Source organism: Lycium barbarum, chromosome 3, assembly GCF_019175385.1.
Source record: "Lycium barbarum isolate Lr01 chromosome 3, ASM1917538v2, whole genome shotgun sequence".
Classification (NCBI taxonomy): domain Eukaryota; kingdom Viridiplantae; phylum Streptophyta; class Magnoliopsida; order Solanales; family Solanaceae; genus Lycium; species Lycium barbarum.
In genome coordinates this window covers 7,179,398-7,201,828 of record NC_083339.1, presented here as the reverse complement: position 1 = coordinate 7,201,828, position 22,431 = coordinate 7,179,398, and the positions used below count along the sequence as shown (strand labels likewise).

At 36.4% G+C, this 22,431-nt stretch overlaps 2 protein-coding genes across 2 annotated transcripts; one reads left to right on the top strand and one right to left on the bottom strand.

Moving 5' to 3' along the window:
• Positions 1-13,859: 13,859 nt before the first annotated feature.
• On the bottom strand, positions 13,860-14,546 carry LOC132630216 (uncharacterized). The gene has a single exon (XM_060345801.1). It carries the CDS (start codon positions 14,544-14,546, stop codon positions 13,860-13,862), a length of 687 nt encoding a protein of 228 aa, XP_060201784.1.
• Positions 14,547-19,712: 5,166 nt separating this feature from the next.
• Positions 19,713-22,431, top strand: LOC132633692 (UPF0481 protein At3g47200-like). The gene is made up of 2 exons (XM_060350203.1): positions 19,713-20,554; positions 21,683-22,431. Exons 1-2 carry the CDS (start codon positions 19,785-19,787, stop codon positions 22,281-22,283), a joined length of 1,371 nt encoding a protein of 456 aa, XP_060206186.1. The 5' UTR covers positions 19,713-19,784; the 3' UTR covers positions 22,284-22,431.

Here is a 22,431-nt window from a genome sequence, read left to right as displayed (position 1 = left end):
TGATGTCACCTGAGAACGCACAACCTATGGTTGGAAAGGTATTTCAATTATCTACAACTTTCGTTCTTTGAGTTTTCCCAAATTCCGAATTTATGATAGGGTTATGGCCTCCCGAAGTCAGGTGACCCGAAACGTACTTACTGACCAAGATACGCCCCATGTTACGGTCCCGTAACACAAAGGACGGACCGTAACTTGGTGAAAATTTCCAGTGAGGTTCTGGAAATTTTTTGTGTGTTACGGTCCACTGTTACGGTCCGTAACAGTGACCGTAACTCAAGTGAAATTACCAGCGAACAGGCTTCAGTAAAATGGGCATAAATCTTTGGACAGACATCCGTTTGACTCCCATAATATACCGTTGGAAAGCTATTTCAAAGGGCTACAACATTCATCAAGGAAGTTTGCCCAAATTACCAACGGACTTTCGTGAAAATTGACAGGAAGGCAGACGTATCGTAAACTTAGCCGATTCTATAGGATTTCAAGTGCCTTACTATTAGCCATATTGAGACGGTCATATCTCCTTGCTCCGATCTCCGATTGGCTTGGTACTTATATAGTTATAAAGGTATTTCTTCATACTACAACATGATTGATAGTACCTTCCCAAATTCCAAACCGATCAAGGAGTTATCGCTGCCCGAAATAGGCCTATCACTCATTTTCGCAAAACATTCAAACCTTCAATGTTTCCACTAGAACTCCAATGATATGCGCTTAAACTCAGTTCCAAGATGCGGGGTGTTACAATATCTCCCCTTGGGATGATTCATCCTCGAATGATGGGTCATGGTTAAGAATATGGCTGGACATGGCTTGACTACATGAACCTGAAGGAAACATGACATGAAACAGGGAGACTGAACTAACATGGCATGGTTATATGGAAACATGAATACTGAGGCATGAACATGGGCACTGGATAGCTGAAATGAGCATGGAACATGAGACATAACATGACATAGGGCATGGAAACTGACATGACATAGTTTCATGAAAATGCCAGTGCCTAAACATGAGACATGAATTGCGAATACATGAACTTGAACATGGAACGTGAGGCATGAATACATAAGGGCATTATAAATCTTCTCCAAAATGTCATTAAGCCATCATTATGTCGATACTCGTAATCCTTGCCCGACACACAACATATACCTTGCTTTCCTTAACAACTTTCTTCTCCTACCTCAAATGTCTTTGAAATCTCATTTAGTATCATTAAATATTACTTCTTACTCGTCAACATGTCGTATATGTCATACCCTTCGTGGGTCTATTCGCGGTATGCTAACGGGGAAATTTCCAAGGCGTAACATTTTCCCCCTTTGTCGGAACATTCGTCCTCAAACGTTAACATTCAGAATTCTACAAAAATTTCACCAAAGTTTCCCCTGTAATATGACACTACCAACCTGTCACAACAGCCCATAATATCATTGCCTCACAGGGCTACATCACAATAGCACTATAAATTGGCCACACACGACCAAAAGCATGAAAAGAAAGCTTACATACCTCAAAATCTTGGTGTTTCATCATAAATCTCTTTTGCGGGCTGAAACAAGTGCGGGTACATGGATTTTATATCCTCTTCGGCTTCCCATGTAGCTTCCTCAACTTTCTGACTCCTCCACAGGACTTTCACTGAGGCTACTTCCTTAGTTCTCAACTTGCGAACTTGACGATCAAGAATGGCTACAACGATCTCCTCATAAGTCAACCCATCCTTAACTGTTATAGTATTAGTAGGAACAACCAACGATAGGTCTCCTACACACTTCCTCAACATGGACACATGAAACACGGGATGTACAGCAGCCAAGTCTTGTGGCAACTCAAGTTCATAAGCTACTAGACCAACCTTTCGTAGAATTCTGTAAGGTCCAATATATCTGGGACTGAGTTTCCTTTTCTTGCCAAATCTCATGACACCCTTCATAGTTGAGACTTTAAGGAACACCCAATCATCAACTGAAAATTCTAAATCCCTTCGTCTCACATCTGTATAAGACTTCTGGCGACTCTGAGCCGTTTTCAAATGCTCCTGTATTAACTTGACTTTCTCCATAGCCTGATAAAACAAATCTGGTCCTAACAACTCTGCTTTACCAACTTCGAACCAACCAATTGGTGATCTACACCTTTGCTCAAAAAGGGTTTCAAACAGTGTCATCCCAATACTAGCATGGTAGCTATTTTTGTAAGTAAACTCAATAAGATGCAGGTGGTCATCCCAATTACCATTGAAATCAAGGACACATGGTTACTGAATTGAATGAATACATGACTACTAAACTGCTGAGATACTAAACTAAATGTCTATTGAACTGACCGAAGACTGGGCTGACTGAATACTGAGTTAACTGAATACTAAGCTGACATAAATAGTTGAGTATTGAACTAACATGAATATTATAACATGAGATCTGAATAGCGTATCTGTCTGACTATTAGTCTGAGGATGAAAAGTTGTGCTAAGGTTCACTTTGCTACCCAATCCTTTCTGAAAGGATTTTCAGAAATTCGCTATGAACTGAGCACCATAATCTAAAATAATGGACACTAGGGTCCCATACAATCCGGCAATTTCATTAACATATGACTTGGCATAATATTCTGTTCAATCTGTGGTCTTAACTGGCAAGAAGTGCATTGACTTCATAAGTCTGTCCACAATCACCCGAATTAAATCATGCCTCCTAGCTGAACGAGGTAGACCTGATACAAAGCCCATATTGATCATTTCCCATTTCCAGACAGGAATATTAACATTCTAAGCCAAGCCACTAGGCCTATGGTGTTCGGCTTCCACCTGCTGACAATTCGGGCACTTAGCTACAAAATCTGCCACACTCTTCTTCATATTGTTCCACCAGTAAATCTCCTTGATATCATGATACATAGTGGAACCTGGGTGAATGGAATACCTAGAGTTGTGAGCTTCTAACATGATTCGCTCTCTGAGCCTATCAACATCTGGAACGCATAATCTGCCTCAATATCTCAAGGTACCATTATCTCCCTCCTGCTCAAAAGTTAAGGCTTTCTATTCGTGAATCCTCCCTTTCATGTGCAGCAAGTAGGAATCACCAAACTGCTTCTCTCTAACTTTAATGACTAAGCAGGAATGCCATGTTCTGGGCAATAACTCCACCCACTTCGGAGCCTGAAAGTCGAATTCCTAGCTTGGATAAGAGGTGAACTTCTTTCACCATAGTTCTCCTGTCTTGTCTAAATCATGAGCCATACTTCCCATACTTGATTTTTTTTTTTTTTGAAATACTTCCTAAAATACTCATAGTACTGTTGTGTGCTAAGTCCTTCACTAGCACCTTAAAGATTAGAGTCTTGTGCAATGGCACCACCCTTATGACACATAACTGGGCATGATCTTATAGCTTTTCTGTGATCGCCTAATCGATAGTAATTGAACTTGACAATATTCGTTAGACGATCATTCTACTCAATTCGGGTTCCCTCTAAGATGAGGCATATTCCTTATGGAGACTATCTCATTATGCCAACTTAACTGAACTAAGGTTCTTCATATCTCATACTAACCATTCAAGTCTTCAATTATCTCGCTGGACTTACTGGCGATTTATGCATCTCCCCCTTAGACCAAGGCTAACATCTTATACTTATAAATTATTCTCTTTTGATGGGATTACAATTGACATTCCTTATCTTTTGCAATTCCTTTGTACTCTATAACACTGACGACCCTTTTTTTTTGGACTCACATCTGAGCAATTTCTCATGGGGAAAAACTAAATTTACTTACACGAACGGGTTGCTACTGTATTCATAACTGGCATACTCCATCTTAACGACTTAACTCTGCTCATACTGTAAATATTAGGACAACCCATTTTGACAACTCTTAAAGGCTATTCTTCTGCAATTTGCTCTCTTACGACTTAGCCGATTTCTTCTTCCACTAATCACTCTACTCTGAACTTAACTTAAGCCCTTGGTTTCTAACACACATTCGGATGTATCCGAACTGTCACCCACTTAAGGTGTTCATCTGAATAGGAAATCAAATTATATTTCTCAAAGTCAGCCATACTCGTAACTTAGTCAAATCTTATCATTACTGTTGACATGGATTTTCCAGACATATTACGAACTTGTATCTCATTCTCCTTCTATTTCTAGGAAAAATTTGGCATAGTTTCCTCTGTATTTCTTACTATCCCAAAACCTGCACACAGGGAATACCAACAATGCCTCACAAGGCAAGCATATATACATATATATCATATCATATCATAGCCACACATGGCTCCCAATTTCAACAACAGTATAAAAACGATGAACTTACCTCATATGTCCAACTCAAACTGTACCCATTACACTTTCTTGTTTATTTCCCCTTTCAACCTTTTAACTGCAGATGGAGTGGGTCCTGATGACCTTTGGTAACTATCTACCACCACTTTCTTGAGATCTTCCATGATTTACTTTTTTTTTTTGTGGACTTAGCTCCTTTTTTTTCTAATTTCTCTGGTATCCTCTCCCTGTTGTATCCCATTCTCCTTTCTCAAGAACATCATTATCATTCAACATACCATTCATTCTACTACACTCCTTCTCGTGTAACTTACATTGTATTCCACTTTCAATAGCACCTGAAGTCTCATTCATTACCAGTAAGTACTGCACAATTGTACCCCGTATGGGTAAACATCCTTACTTGGACCTTGAATTACCTGTTCATCTCCTGCGCATTCGAAACGTACGTAATTCGAGAGGAAGAGAAGTTACTTATTGCTCTAAGCTTCATGGCACGATCTAGAGTACAAAGAAATGAGACAAATCCTGAATGTCTTGGTGGTCAACTATTTATATGTGTGGGGCCCTCACACATATAAAAGTGACCCCACTGGACACAGTTTCATAGACTCCCTAAGGACACTTGAACCTAGGCTCTGATACCAAGTTTTGTCACGCCCCGAACCATGGCCTGGACGTAACACGACACTCGGTGCCTGACTGCATATGACCGAGCGAACCATATGGCTTGCTGAATTATCATGATACATAACATAAGAGGAATATAACGTGAATGCATGATGATCCATTATAAAACGTAGTAAGTCATAATACTTAATAAAATACTTGTTTAAACATGAGCGAGCCAAAATGGCTATACGACTCTAAATGTCTGACATGACATAACTGACTTGTCTGGTCTATGAAACCTCTATCATGAGTCTGACTGGAAAACATACTTACTGGGACAAGGCCCCCAGCATACCTTTAAATGCAACATTAATTAAAGAAATACAATGTCTAAACCCCGAATGAGATGAGGCTCACCAATACGCTGGTACGTACAAATCCTAATGATCAGAAGCGTCGTCCTGTAAATACGTACCTGCATCGTGAAATACAGGCCCCCGGGAAATAAAAGGCGACGTCAGCACATTGAATGTACTGGTATGTAAAGCAATCGAAAGAAACAACATGGAACATGGGATAACATGATAAGAACTGAAACTGAAAACTTGGACATGAACATGAGCATGAGCATGAACATGAGTACATATATATATATATATATATATATAACATGAGTAAAACATTATAAGTAGGGAGAGCATTTCATAAACCGACACATAATATCACCACGTGGGTACGTGGAGTCTGGTACCTCGCCAGACCAGCAGAGCCCTCATACCTAGCCATAGTATAAGGTAGTAAATCACCATGTGGGTACGCGGAGTCTGGTACCTCGCCGGACCAGCAGAGCCCTTATACCTTGCCCGAGTATAAGGTAGTAAGGTACCTGATGGATCCATTCAGTGTAAAATTAAGGTATTGTCTTATTTGGGCGGAGCGATCCTTGTCCTACGTTGGCTACGTAGTTTCAGGCTATCTGAGCCTTCTCGGTAATTTGTGCAACTCCCAAAAACATTAACATAATATAGTTGGCTAAGAAGCCCATGATTTTCGTGAATTAACTTGTACTTGTCTTGAAATCATGATTTCACCAAATAACTTGTAAACATAGTTTCATGAAATAGCTTGTAAACATATTTTTGATTCATGAGTAATAACAATAGTTCATAATCATATATTTATAATTGTCTTGAAAACATGATTGTAACTTGCAAATAAGATCATAAAGTTTCATATGAACATGATGAGAACACATGAGGAAGAATTCATGATTCATGGATTAAGCTAGGATTCCTAATATCCATAATGGAAGATTAGGAATACAATAACGAACATAGATACAAAATTCATGTACATACATACATAATTACGTTGAGATGGATGTGTGGCCACACCAGGAGTGACAGGATTAGGAATGAGGATATTCGGGATAAGGTGGGGGTGGCCTCGGTGGAAGACAAGATGCGAGAAGCGAGATTGAGATGGTTTGGGCATGTGAAGAGGAGAGATACAGATGCCCCAGTGCGGAGGTGTGAGAGGTTGGCCATGGATGGTTTCAGACGAGGTAGGGGTAGGCCGAAGAAGTATTGGGGAGAGATAATTAGACACGACATGGCGTAATTACAGCTTACCGAAGACATGACCTTAGATAGGAGGGTTTGGAGGACCCAAATTAGGGTAGAAGGCTAGTAGATAGTCTCGTTATCCGTTCTTATTAGTAGTCGCATTATTGCAATATAATTTCTTGTGCTCCGATTTCTGCTATTATCTGTTATTATCTATTATTTCCTGTGCTTTGGTTATCCTGTGTCATCTGCTTCGATTTCTGCTATTATAGGTTATTTTCTGTGCTCTGATTATCCTGTATTATCTGTGTTGCTTGCATTATTTCATTTCCATATCGCTTTAAATCTCTTATCCGAATATCTTAACCTTATCTAACCTTATCTGACTACTTTTTATGCTTTTATTGAGCCGGGGGTCTTTCGGAAACAGCCGTCCTACCTTGGTAGGAGTCAGGTCTGTGTACACTCTACCCTCCCCAGACCCTACGATGTGGGATTTCACTGGGTTGTTGTTGTTGTATACATACATAATTATGGGCTACCAATATGTTGGGTTTAATGCCCTAGGATTTGAACTTCATAGATTTTAAGAAACGGATCATGGGAAAGAACGTAGAGATTCCCACATGTGGATGAAAGTTATACATACCTTAACTTCCCGCTTCTGAGCGTATCACAATGTCCTTCAATCCCTTCAACTTCAATCTATAGCAATACAGTCATAGGGATTCTATATTAGCAACAATATTCATGCTTTGTTCATCTAAGCATTTTATCAAACACTTAGTGGGCATGAAGCTCTATAACCCTCTTTAATGGTGTTTTCTTCACCCAATCCCCATTCTATTACTTCTAGCTAATTCTACAATCTCAATTAGATGTAATTAACATCATTCTTCATCACCCGTATGAATACAACAATCCCAAGTCAACAATCCAACAACTCTAGCATAATTCATATAATTATCTTCATAAAACCCAATTATTATTCTCCCAAGAATTCATCAATTCATAACTATAAATGATTTGGGAGTAGAAACATTACCTCTTATGAGTAGTCACCACAAAATCAACACCCCAAGTTCGATCTTTAGCTTAGAATGACGGCAACAACTTGTACTACACTTTATCCTTCACGAGCCTCGGGATTCGGGGCCTTCAACTTGGTTGATTCTCTACTTTCTCTCTCTAATTTCCCCTCTCTCTCTCTAAAATCTGAAGTTATGGGGAAAATGGGCCGCTAGGGTTAACATTTCCCTTATATACCAAGGGGAAATGGGTTTGACTCAACTTGAAAACGGGTTGGGACCTTTCTGTCTTAAAACGTCCATATCTCCCTATCCCAATGTCACCTGAGAACGCACAACCTATGGTTGGAAAGGTATTTCAATTATCTACAACTTTCATTCTTTGCGTTTTCCCAAATTCCCAATTTATGATTTGGTTATGGCCTCCCGAAGTAAGGTGACCCAAAACGTACTTACGGACCAAGATACGCCCCATGTTACGGTCCTGTAACACAAAGGACAGACCGTAACTTGGTGAAAATTTCCAGTGAGGTTCTGGAAATTTTTGGTGTGTTATGGCCCACTGTTACGGCCCGTAACACTTGTTACGGTCCGTAACAGTGACCGTAACTCAGGTGAAATTTCCAGCGAACAGGCTTCAGTAAAATGGGCATAACTCTTTGCACAGATGTCCGTTTGACCCCCATAATATACCGTTGGAAAGCTATTTCAAAGGGATACAACTTCCATCAAGGAAGTTTTCCCAAATTACCAACGGACTTTCACGAAAATTGACTGGAAGGAAGACGTATCGAAACTTAGCCGATTCTATAGGATTTCAAGTGCCTTACTATTAGCCATATTGAGACGGTCATATCTCCTTGCTCCGATCTCCGATTGGCTTGGTCCTTATATAGGTAGAAAGGTATTTCTTCATACTACAACTTCATTGATAGTACCTTCCCAAATTGCAAACCTATCAAGGAGTTATCGCTGCCCGAAATAGGCCTATCAATCATTTTCGCAAAACGTTCAAACCTTCAATGTTTCCACTAGAACTCCAATGATATGAGCTTAAACTCAGTTCCAAGATGCGGGGTGTTACAATATATATCAAGCAACTTATTGTCATGAACTTGCCTTTTGTACATAATCAATTTAAGTAAACTTTAAATATTTACTTATTTAATTGAGGTATCTCTTTAATCTTGATTAACTCATATAAATTTGGTTCTTATGATCTGATAAACAATCAAACGTATTTGCATATTCCTACTATTTTATGTTTTTCCATCCTAAACCCCAGTTTATGAAATTCAACCAAGAAAAAACATTTCTATATTTAAACGATCATGTTCAACATTTCGGTAAATGTTGAACATCAAAATGTCCTTTAAATATTGAACAACGTTTATGCCCTTCATAAGTAAACTATTTATTGGATATAATTGTAACTTTTAAAACATCTACGTAACATAATTTGCATACAATTTTAATACCAATCAGTGTCCTACCAATTGTTAAAGTTCGAAAGTTATCCCAATCCTATTTAGAAACCAAAAAAAAAAAAAAACCCTTTGACCACTTCCTACAACTATATAAACTCTAACAGACGGTGCCTTCAGGCTTGGTAAACCACAAATTAAAAACCTAGACTTAAAGAAAGACAGACTACTGCTTCTCCTTTCCCAGATAATGTTAAACCCTCTTTCTACCTTTTGTCAACGTTGCATTCTCAATTGACACTTTTGTTATTACTTTCTTCTAATATGTAAGTTCAATTACAATTTGTAGAAGTATATTTCATATCAGAAAATCAATTGAGAAACAAAGCCAATGAAGAGCATGAGAACTTTCTACAGACTACAAATATGAAGATTCTATGCGAAAAGATGAGTCAAAATTGGAGTAGCGATAAATGCAAAAAGGTACCAGACTTTTTTCAAGCAACACACCCTTTATAGAGGACGAGATGAAATTAGTTTTGGGTTATTGTTGATTAATCTTGGGGGAATTTTGATCCCCGAGTCTAATGGAAAATTGAAGAGCAAAAATTTGGGAAATTTTCTTCCGTATTATGTTAACTTCAACCTTTACATGTATATATACAATTCCATGCTAGGGACTGTGTATGTAAATACTAATAAAAATAAAGTGCTGACTAAATACAGCTACCACTAACTGATTTTGTATTCTAACACAACTCTACAATTTCTGAAATAATTACACATTGGATTCCTTACACGTATACTTTTATATCTATGTTTTGTCTTCATTCTTTGTAGTTGGGCTTTTCCATATTTCTGCCGATGATGAACAAACCCAATGTTGTGAATATGGCCGAATATCTCTATTTGTGGCCTTATGGAACAAAGGACCACTTTGGTCTTTTTCCTTTGTCTGTGCCGACAAAACCAAAGCAACATCAACATCATTTTGACTTTCTTGAACTATCTTCTTCTTATCCTTAGATCTTTCTTCCTCAATTTCTTTCAAACCATTTCCTCCATTGTTGCGTAGAATAAAAGATTCAGAAATGGTTTGATCTCCAACATCCCCCTCAAATTGGAGGGGAGAGAAGAAACCCCCAATTTGTTTAATAAATCGCGATGAGTGACCCCCGTAAGAGGATTCGTGAATAGATCTGCCAGTTGAAGCTTGGAAGGAAGAAAAGATAAAGAAATTATGCCAGATTGCAGTTGTTGGCGAACAAAATGACAATCAAGCTCCACATGCTTGGTTCACTCATGGAAAACGGGGTTGCGAGCTATGTGTATGGCTGCCTGGCTATCGGAGTGAACTGAAACCGGTAGTGATGGTGAAATGGAAAGATCTTCAAGAAGTCGAATAAGCCAAGTAAGTTCAGCAGTTACTCGACGCATGGATCGATATTCGGCTTCTGCTGAAGATAGCGAAATCGATGCTTGTTACTTCGATTTCCATGAAATTGGAGCCCCGCCTAACATAATGAAGAGGCCAGAAATCAATTTACGAGATTCCGGGCAAGAAGCCCAATCTACGTCACAAAATGCAGTAAAAAGGAATGAAGGAGTAGAGGACAAAAGGATTCCCTGACCTAGATCGATGGAAAGATATTTGACAACCCGAAGTGCAGCAGAAAAATGAGTGACACTGGGATTTTGCATATACTGTCTGAGCTTTAGCACAGCAAAACAGAGATCCGGCCTAGTGTGAGTAAGGGAATTTAGTTTCCCTACCAAATGTTTGTAAATTGTAGGATTTTCCATGGGAGGTTCATCATCAGTATATAATTTGTGTGCAGGATCAAGGAGAGATGTTACTTTAGAGAGATATGAGCAATTAAACTCATCCAATAAATCCAAGGTAAACTTTCTTTGACTGACAATGAATCCCTGTTTTTCCCTTAAAACCTCCATACCCAAAAAATAATGAATGGCACCCAAATCTTTGACTTTGAATTCTGAACTAAGAAACTGATTGAGTTGATTTATTTCATTCATGTCATTGTCTGTTGGCAATATGTCATCGACGTACACTGCTAGGATAGAAATAGAATCACCAGACCTCTTGAAGAATAAAGAATAGTCATTTAGGGAAGCTGTGTAGCCTTTGAAACTAAGCGCACCAGCAAGCCTCGCATACCATTGCTGTGAGGCTTGTTTGAGTCCATATAATGATTTCTTGAGTAGACAAACATGATTGGGACTAGGACCACTTAAACTTGCAGGAAACTTCATAAAAACTTCTTCTTGTAAAGTTCCATGTAAGAAAGCATTACTAACATCAAGTTGAGAAACTGTCCAGCCCTTTTGTATGGCCACACTTAATAGACACCTGATTATGGTCATTTTGACCACAGGTGAAAAGGTTTCATTATAGTCGATTCCTTCCCTTTGAATATCCCACCTTACAACCAACCTTGCTTTCAACCTTCCAATTGTCCCATCTGATTTGTGTTTAACCTTGTATACCCATTTACAAGACAACGCCTTCTTTCCTTTAGGAAGTTCAACTACCTCCCAGGTTTGATTCATTAGTAAAGCTTCTAATTCAGAATCCATAGCATGTTTCCAACCTGGATGTCTAGAAGCTTCTGAGAAACTGTTAGGTTCTGAAAGGGTGGATAGAGAATGTAGGATATGTTGGTTGTCAATAGAAAGGACAGTAAAAGGGAAAGTGTTGGGATGAGTAGGTGCACTAAAGCAAGAGGGATTAAGATCAGTGACAAAAATGTTGTTACAGACATAGTCATTTAAGTATTTGGGTTGATGAGAGATTCTAGTGTTGTGTCTGGTAGGTATAGGTGATGGAATGTTTGTAGGATTATTAGGAATGGAAACAGGGGACTGTATAGGAGAAAAATGAGAGTGGTGGGGTGAGGAACAATCAGGTGTTCCACTAGTGGAGGCTGGAGGAGAGTTGGAAGTAGGTGTGATGATAACTGGAAAAGGACCCAGAATGGGTGAGAGTTCTTCTGATATGGGATTGGCATTAGGAAATAAAGGGGGTGCAATAGAATGAGTAGAGGTGAAAGGGAAATGATTCTCATGAAAATGAACATCTCTAGACACAAAAACTTTTCTTGACTCAAAATCCAACAATTTGTAGCCTTTTTTACCTTGAGGATACCCTAGGAAAACACAAGGTCTAGCTCTTTCATCAAATTTTCCTCTCCCTTGAACCAAAGTAGAATCATAACAGAGGCAACCAAAAGATCTTAAAGAGTGAAAATCTAGTTTTCTTCCAAAAAGTATTTGATATGGACTTTTACCCTTAAGAACTTTAGAAGGTAGTCTATTAATGAGATGGGTTGCTGTCAAAATGCAATATCCCCAGTAAGAAATGGGAATATGAGATTGAAAATATAGTCCTCTGGCAAGTTCCAAAAGGTGCCTATGCTTCCTTTCTACTACCCTATTTTGTTGTGGGGTGACAGTGCAACTTGCTTGGTGTAAAATTCCTTGAGCAGATAGAAAAGCTGCTTCTTGGGTTCCTTTACCTAATTCCAAAGCATTGTCTGATCTAATGCATTTTACATGTACTTCAAACTGTCTTTCAACCATTTTGAGAAAAGATTTCAGCATAGGAAAAGCATTGGATTTAGTAGTTAATAAGAATGTCCAGGTACCCCTACTATAGTCATCCACTATAGTGAGGAAATATTTGTAACCATTGTAAGTAGCATGTTTGTAGGGCCCCTAAGTATCAATATGAATTAGTTCAAACATCCTCTTAGACTTAATGCTACTGCTAGGAAAGGAGTTTCTTGTTTGTCTAGCTCTAGGACATATGTCACACACATATTCAAAATTAGTAGGAAAATGAATGAAATTGAACTTTTTCATTACTGGAAAAGGTAAGTGACCAAGTCTTACATGCCAAAGCTTTACATCAGAAACAGCAGTGGCACAAACTGTAGAAAGAGAACTAGGAACATGATTGGAATTTCTTCCTTCTTGAAAATTAAAAACATTTGGACTAGAAACTCTAGGTTGCAGTAGGTAAAGCCCCTCCTTAACTTCACCAAAAACTTCTACCTTCTTCAAAGAATGGTCCTGCAACAGACACTTAGTAGTTGTAAAATAGATAATACTATCAATTTGAATGCACAATCTATTTACTGAGAGCAAATTATATTTGAAATCTGGGACATGAAGCACATTGTTCAGGGTTAGATTGGGCAAGATGGGTACACTTCCTATATGCGTGACACAAATTTTAAAAGAGTTAGGAAGACTGATGTGTATAGGAGCAGGAAGTGCAATTAAGGAAGAAAAGGAATGTGAATTGTAACACATGTGTTTTGAAGCTCCTGAGTCTATAATCCATGTTTTAGAGTTATAAACAGAAAAACAAGATCCTGAGTATTTCAAAATAGTACCAGCAATTGCATTTGCATTGATCCCTGATCTAGACTCCCCTCCCTGTTCCATTTGAAGTTGTTTGAATATGTGAGCTATCTCTGTACATTGTTCCCTGCTTAAATGTTGATTGTTGGAACTGATCTGTTTATTGTTAAAGTGTTGATTTCTGTTCTGTAATTCATTTAGTTCCTGATGATTGATTAGGCTTTCCTCACCACCCATTGCTGCATTTGCTTTTACCTGTCCTTGATACTCCTTTTGATTAGTGAAAACAAAATCCTCAGGAAACCCCATGATCCTATAGCAATCACGCTCAACATGTCCTTTTTTGTGAAAATTAGTACAACTGACATTTGGATTATATTTCGGTTTCTTCCCTTTGAACCTCGCTGGTCCAGCAACACCTTCTGGTTTCTGAGGATAGTTCCCAAATCTTTGCCCTTGGTTTCCACTTTTGTAATTTTGATTCTGAAAACCAGATCTAGGGATGTTTCTCCCTTTGTTTGTCACCATGAATGATGCTAGATCTATGTGTAGTTGAGCATTAGCATAAATCTCCCTTTGGATTTCATCTTGTAAAAGCAAGAATATGCATAATCCATTTCAGGCAAAGGATTCATCATTAAAATGTTTCCTCTGGCCTCTGCATATACATCATTTAGACCCATTAAAAATTGAATCATCCTTTGATCCAAAAATGACTTAGCTAGCTTTATTTTTCCATCACAACTGCAGTTGCAGTTACAAACTATATCTGAGTTTAAAGAGTCTAATTCATCCCATATTCGTTTGATCTTTGTGAAATAAGTTGAAATATCAGTAGATCCTTGCACTAACATGCTCAGTTCCTTTTGTAGGTGAAAGAGCTTAGCAGCATTTGACTTCCCAAATCTGTGTTCAAGACTGTCCCAAAACTCTTTGGCTGTTTTTGAAAAAATCACACTGTCTTTAATATCTTTAGACAATGAGTTCAACAACCAAGCAATGACTATGTCATTGCAACAAATCCATTGTTCAAAGTCAGTGGAGTTCAGATCTGGTGCCTTAACAACCCCATTGATAAACCCAAATTTCTTCTTTGCTGAAAGGGAGATGAGAACAGACCTTCTCGAAGCTGGGTACCCTTTTCCATCAAAGACTACACTTACAAGGTTCATCCCTGGTGTGTCTGAAGGATGAAGATGGTAAGGCCTGTTAGAGTCGACTGGAACCATATTTCCAGTCTGTGCAAGAGTGGTGTTTTCAGTCTGATCAGGTATTATGAATGAACAACAACTGAGATATAAAGAGAGATTGATTTTGATGGTGAAGAAAAAGATTAGACCGAGCTTACTGCTCTGATACCATAATGGAAAATTGAAGAGCAGAAATTGGGAAATTTTCTTTCTTATTATGTTAACTTCAACCTTTACATGTATATATACAATTCCATGCTAGGGACTGTGTATGTAAATACTAATAAAATAAAGTGCTGACTAAATACAACTACCACTAACTGATTTTGTATTCTAGCACAACTCTACAATTTCTGAAATAATTACACATTGGATTCCTTACACGTATACTTTATATCTATGTTTTGTCTTCATTCTTTGTAGTTGGGCTTTTCCATATTTCTGCTGATGATGAACAGGCCCAATGTTGTGAATATGGCCCAATATCTCTATTTGTGGCCTTATGGAACAAAAGACCACTTTGGTCTTTTTCCTTTGTCTGTGCCGACAAAACCAAAGCAACATCAACATCATTTTTACTTTCTTGAATTGTCTTCTTCTTCTCCTTAGATCTTTCTTCCTCAGTTTCTTTCAAACCATTTTCTCCTTTGTTGCGTAGAATAAAAGATTCAGAAATGGTTTGATCTCCAACAGAGTCTGTGATGTTTTACATCCATTAACTATTGGGCGTTTGTGTCATAGTGAGAATAAAAAATACACATATTCTACGTATTTTCAGATGGAATATGTCAAAGTAGATATCTTTAACTCTATTAGACGCAGCTTAATACTAGAAATCTCAGCACTAATGTAACCACCTTGTACATTGTAACCTAAGGTTGTTCCCACCCAAGATGTGTTAGTGTTATATTCTAACTTATTTATTGTGATCTTCTTATGTTTGCATGCATGCCTTTTAAGATTTAGACACGTTAAGCCAAACAAATCCAATTATTAGAAATAACAATAAGTAACAAATATTGACACGTGTACAAGATGAACTTCACCTTGTGTTGTTTTTAGTGCCAATAAGTGAAAAAAATTCAACCATGTATTGTCACTGAGTTATATCTTATTTAAAATTTATGTTAGGAAATAATAAGAAATAAATATTCTCAAAATTAATGTCCTCTTATTTATCTATCAATATTTTTATATTACTTGCAAAAGCAATTTTGGAGTTTCATGCCCTTAAAAATTGAAACTCATCTTTTATAGTAATCCCAAGAAAATATTTATAATAAATATAATAACAATAGCCATGAAATTATGTATGCATAACATTTCTGTAGAAAAAAAATCTGATTAAATTAAAAATAAATATAAATTCATTCATCTCAAGCTGAAGATATGTTTGACCTATGGAAAGTCAATTTACTTAAATATATTTAAGTAATTGTCTAATGTATAGGCTATTATTTATAGCATTTGGTAGAAGAGGAGTAGGGATTATGATACATCGTGTAAGGTATAATAGAAATATAGATCAATAATAATTGTTGATGCGACCATCAAGTTAGAGAGTTTTTCAGTCCAACTGAAGGAGGGGAACATTCAAATGGTTACTGTATTAGTTTTTCATGAGGTTTGAGCTATTCAAATAATCAGATCATTGAGAATATTCATAGCACTATAATCAGAAATAGATACATAACTGAGGGGAGAAAATTATATTAAATCCGACACTAAGTATTCATGATGTGTTGTTTAACAAATCAAAACTAGAATACATTATTGATCAAAACCGACCCGTTATAAGCGTATAGCACTATTTATTTAATGTGTTTTAAAATTACGTATCGTGGTTAAATTTATTATCTTTAGATAAAATTTTCAATTACAATAATTCTAGGGGCTACACATGCATGTGAAATAGAGACTAGAACTATAGTTCTAGAACCGTTAAAACTTCTTTCCAATATGAATTCGTATCAAATTCTAAAACTAATCAAATCTACCTTTCGTTGAAGTTGTAAAGTCGTACCAATTTCATGTAGATAATGGAGTAACACTTTGATCAGCCTCCTACCCCTATATAAAGTGGGAAATTAAAGTGCATTCCTATTTTTACTAGGACCATTTTATTTGGGCTTGAATTGCTTCCACGTGGTCCTAGACGTTTTTTAGGTGGTGTTGTGCTTTAGTTCTTCCAGAAAATATTTTTGGGGGTGATACATTTTATATGATAAAATATTATAATTAAATAAATACAAATAAATATTCAAGTGCGACTCTTGGATATGAGAAAAATTGATAGGGGGCGCTTCCCCCTTAAAATGAGACATGCAGGACGTAATTTGATTATATTAATTGAGGCTCCAAAATAAATGTTGTAGACCGAGTAGGAAAAAAAACAATGGCTCGTTCATTTGCTTCAGAGAAGAGCCAATTGAAAGGCTTATTTTATTCTTTCCTTGAAGTGTAATTCCCTTTTTTTTTTTTTTCTAAATGTGTCACACATGAATGCCCTCATGGGCTGTTTCAGATGACTCTAAATGTGGCCTACAGGGCCGTCTCAACAAAATTAAGGGCCTAAAGCTAAACTTCGGAGAGAGGCACTAAAAGACATCAACAAGCAAATTTGGATCTCTTGTAACTTGTAAGCAGTAGTAATTTTGCAGCCGTTTGAGAATTCAGAATATTGAGAATAAGAATAGTAAAACGGAGAATGAAAAAAGTAAATGTAGGAATAATAATGAGGGTCCATTTTAGTTGTTAAGATATAAATGAGGCAATAAAGTAGGTACCCAGTTACCTACATAAGGAAACAATTTCCTAAAAATCATTTCATTCCCTAATTATTACAATGATCCCCACATTAAAAATAAAAAAATATTGTATTTTCTCCTCAAAAACTTCTCTTCAAATTTAACAAAACAAATTTATTTTTAATAATACATAGTATAATACATCTAAAAGTGGGGCCCTCAAAAAATTGAGGCCCCAAGCCATTGCTTGAGTGGCTTCATAGTGTAGCCGGCACTGGTGGCCTATGACATATTTTATTTTAATTACCTTGTTAACCTTATATATTATTTATCAAAAAATGTAGAATATATATATATATATATATAATAAACATAAAATAGTAAAATATATATATTAAAGATGTAGCTATATAGTTATTATTGGCAAAGTTACTACTTTAAAGTTAAAAGAGTTAGTTGCCTGAATGGCCACTCAATTAATAGTAATTGATCATCAAAGTCACCTATTTTTAATTTTTCAAAAGTCATCTAACTTTGTCTAATTAGTTTTTGTGGTCATTTTAGTCGGAAATATGTTTTTTTTTTATATTTATTTAATGACGTGTCAACTGTAAATTTTAAAAAATATATTAAAAAAATTAAAACCAGTGTTTAAATTTATTTAGGACCCAACCCACCTTAAACCCGACCCAATCCCTAACCCGACCCGCAAAAATAGTTTGGGTGCCGATTTAGAGTTTATGCAAGTCATGTAAGTAGTATCGTCAAATTAATAATCTTCGAATCTAAAGTATAAATTTTAAATGTATTCAACAATTTTCATATGACACTTCAATGGATTGTAAGGAATTATTTTATTAATTTTAGAGCTGATCCAATTTGGAAAGAGCTGGATGGGGTCGGGTCAGGTATTGGTTTCTAACTAAACCCGAGTATTGATATTAACTTTTTAAATATTTTTTATAACACTTACAGCTATCACGTCATTAAATCGTTATCGAAAATTATATTTCCGGTTAAAATGACTATGAAAGCTGATTAGACAAAGTTAAATAACTTTTAAAACACAAAAGAATAATAAATGTCTTTGATAACAAATTACGTGATTATTGAGACAACGAACAAAAAGAGAGTCACTCCTTTGCGTCAGAGAAGAGCCAACCGAAAAGACTTACTCTACTCTTTCCTTGAAATTTTTAGAGTGTGATTCCCTTCTCTTTTCTAAAAATGTGTCACACGCAAGTGCCCTCGTGGGCTTTTTTAGACTTACTCGATTCTTTCCTTGAAATTTTTAGAGTGTGATTCCTTGCTCTTTTCTAAAAATGTGTCACACGCAAGTGCCCTCGTGGGTTTTTTCAGACTTACTCTATTCTTTCCTTGAAATTTTTAGAGTGTGATTCCCTGCTCTTTTCTAAAAATGTGTCATGCGCAATTGCCCTCGTGGGCTTTTCAAGCGACTCTAAAATGTGGCTATGCCATATTTATTGGGAAAGCAACATTGCTCCTAAAATATAAAATAATTATTCTCCTCATGCCCTTCCTAAACTAATTCCCTTCTTACCCAACCAGCCGAAACTATTTACCCGACGTACCCCTTTGCCCAAACTCCTTCCTTCGTGATATCATCGCAGTATATTTATGTATCATGATAGTATCATGGAGGACTAAGAGAAGGATTGAAGTAGTCCTTCAAGATACCATCTCAATATATTTATATACCACAATGGTACCACGGTCTCGAAGAGTGTTTCATTGAAGGACTAAAGCAGTCCTCCATGATACCACCACAGTATATGTATATAAGGTGATGGTATCATAGAGGTTTTTTTCAAGAAAAGTGTGTCTTTTTGAATAAATGAACATGATCATCCATAATACCATCTCAGTATATTTATATACCATGATGATATCATGGAGGACTAAGAGAAGGACTAAAGCTGTCTTCCATGATACTATCTCAGTATATTTATATACCATGTTGGTATCATAAATTTATGGGGCATCTTGGGTAAATAGTTTTAGTTTTTTCTGGGGGTACGAAGTAATGGGCATATGGACTGATAATTATTTTGATTTGAGGGGGCACACACGTTCTTTTCCTATTTTATTTCTATTAAAGAAACACATGGAAATATATTAAGTATAGGAAAATAATAAAAAATATATAACTACCTTGTTAACTATTCAATAACGAACTCCCTTTGTTCCAATTTATATGGCACACTTTTCTTTTTATGTTGTCTCAAAAGAATGTTACATTTCTATATTTAAAAATAATTTAACTTTATGAGATGATTTGCAGCCACACAAATAAACTTATTGGCAATGTTACTATTATTGTACGTACTTGAGTTGATCTCAATTCATTCCTTAAAATGCTTAAATTGACCTCAAAGCTATCCTTGGATATGAGAATTTATTCCCTCTTGTTTTCCTTATATATTAGGAGTAATGGATTTGGATTTCCAAAGAGTTAAAATATATAGCTCACAAACCCAAACTTGTGCACTCTCTAGCTAGCAGACCAGATATGGAAATTAACGGTGTCAACATCGATGAGGTTGTCCTCCAAGATTTGTGCAAGCCGAGATCTTCCTCGGGTGGACGGAAAATTCAAAAAGTTCCACCATGTTTACGAGATGAGAACAAGGACCATCTTTACGTTCCAAAGATTGTTTCTTTTGGGCCTTATCATCATGGAAACCCAAAGTTTCAAATTACGGAGGAATACAAATATAAAGTGATGCAAGACTTGATTCCACGGCACAATGACGTTGTTAATAATTACAATAGTTTTCTTGTTATTATCAAGGAAATCAGAGACTGGTACGTTGAAGGTTCTACGGACCGTTATAGTGATGCTGAGTTAGCTCGAATGATGCTCCTCGATGCGTGTTTACTTTTGAGCTTTATGCTAGATATCAGATCTGCTGTTGGTGTAATTGACCTAGCAACAATATATGCAATTATAGATGATATATCATTACTCGAGAACCAAATTCCACTCTGGATTCTCAAGAGGTTGGCCACCTCGATATTTGGTGATGGTAATATTAGTTCACGAGGTAAAGAGTACTCCTCCTGGAAGGAATTGCTTGGCAAGTTCTGCAAGAAAATGATTTTCTCCGTGTTTGAAGAGGCAATTATTGAAATATGGAGTAGCGATGATGATTTTCTTCATCTTTGTAATGATGATTGTCTTCATCTTCTTCAACTTTTTAGGGAAATATATGTCTCTGGTTATGATACTGGACGGCGTAATGCATTACCCCCGTCAACCTGCTTCCAAAAGTATTTCAGGTATGTACTCATTTTTGGCAGAACCTCTGTCCCAGTATAATGAAGGGGAGCCTTAGCGTAACTGGTAAAATTATTGCTATGTGACTAGGAGGTTACAAATTCAAGTTGTGGAAACCGTCTCTTGCAGAAATGTAGGATAAGGCGGCATACAATATATCCTTGTGGTCCGCCGTTTCCCGAACCCTGCGTATAGCAGGAGCTTAGTGCATGGGGCTGCCATTTACCCTTTGTCCTAATATAATTTGAATTTCACGAGTCAAATATCTTAATCTTGATTATGAATTTTGACATAAAATCTATAAATATTTTGAAATATATTCGTCAAAAGTACTATATAAGTCACAATACTTAAACAATTTAAAGGCATATGAAACAGTTGTGGTCAAAGAAAAACTCGCTTGACTCTCGAATCCAAACGCCGCTACATAAATTATTTCACGGTTGTATTTATTAGAGGATAATTTCAGAGATCTTTTTTGAGGTTTGGTTTTATTATACAAATCTTTTTTGTGGTTTACGATATTAGTCTTAACTAAATCCCAAAGTCCGTGATTACAGTACAAGAAAAATTATATTTGGCAAAATTTTTTTTGTTGTTGTCATAAATTGATTATTGTTGTAAAAAGTACTTTTGGCAACAAAAAAAAATATTTTGTTGCATGAACTTTTCCCAACGACTGTTATTGCAACAGCGTGCAACAATTTTTTTTTTTTGTTGCCAAAAATATTTTTTGCAACAATAATCAATACTATGACAACAAAATTAAATTCTTTGGCAACAAAAAAAATCATTTGCCAACAATAAAATTAAGTTGTTGCCAAATATAAATTTTTTTGTTGCGATTTCTATATTTTCTTGTAGTGTTAAATCGTGCTTTCAATATTGTTGTGACATGGAGGAAAAAGACCAACGTGATTATTTTTGAAAATTAAATCAAGGGACATAAGCTAAATATTATAAACCACAAAAAAAGTTTGTGTTACTAAATTAAACTTGATGAGAAATTTCTAAAATTACCTTTTACATATTAGAATATGTTTGTCTGGTTTTAACAAATCACAATATTAGATCCTTAATTCTTTAACATGATGTATTTCCATCTTTTTGTTGTCACGTACATCTTTCAGATGCGCCAGACTTTCCAAAATACAAAGAAGAATTAGTCGTATAAACTCGTTTCGGTCAGTTACAGACCTCAAATCAAAAGGTATTTTGTGTAAGCCAAGTAGCCTACTAACTCTCAATGGAATCAAATTCAAATCTTACTACTTGTTTGCAAAGCTCGAGCTTCCACCTTTAGCTATCGACAGCGACTGCCTGGTAATGTATGCGAACATGATAGCTTATGAGACGAGCAATATTGGCATGTCAGGAGATTGTTATCAGATAACAGATTACATCAACTTTGTGAAATCGCTCATAATAAGCGCTGAGGATGCCAAAGAACTACGAGAGCAAGGAATACACTTCAATGGTTTAGGAACAGATAAGGAAGTCGTCAAAGTGTTGCAAGAGATTCCCTCTGGTCCTTTATTTTCCTTTGGTAGCTTTTCGGATGTCGGATGGGAAATTCATCAACATACTAGCAGCAAAAAAAGAATATTTTTGGCAGAGTTGTTTTGGACTCATTTTAGTAGTCCATGGTCATTTATGACTTTGTTTGTAGCAATTGTACTACTTGGCTCAACTCTTGCCCAATCCTATTTTACTATCTATCCAAGGAAGTAATGGATTTATGTAACCACTAATCTATATTTACTTTGGTATTTGAAATTAATAAGCTCCATAGTTTTTTCTTTTTTTCGTTGTTTGTATTATTTGTTTTAAATGACTCTTGTAGCTCGTGTTTTTGTTCAACAAATATGGTGATCAATAA

Excerpts from the sequence above, each read along its gene's own strand:
- LOC132630216 (XM_060345801.1), bottom strand. The coding sequence starts at position 14,546 with ATGGTTCCAGTCGACTCTAACAGGCCTTACCATCTTCATCCTTCAGAC.
- LOC132633692 (XM_060350203.1), top strand. The coding sequence starts at position 19,785 with ATGGAAATTAACGGTGTCAACATCGATGAGGTTGTCCTCCAAGATTTG. Across the intron at positions 20,555-21,682 it reads TGCTTCCAAAAGTATTTCAG|ATGCGCCAGACTTTCCAAAA; the intron begins GTATGTACTCAT and ends TACATCTTTCAG.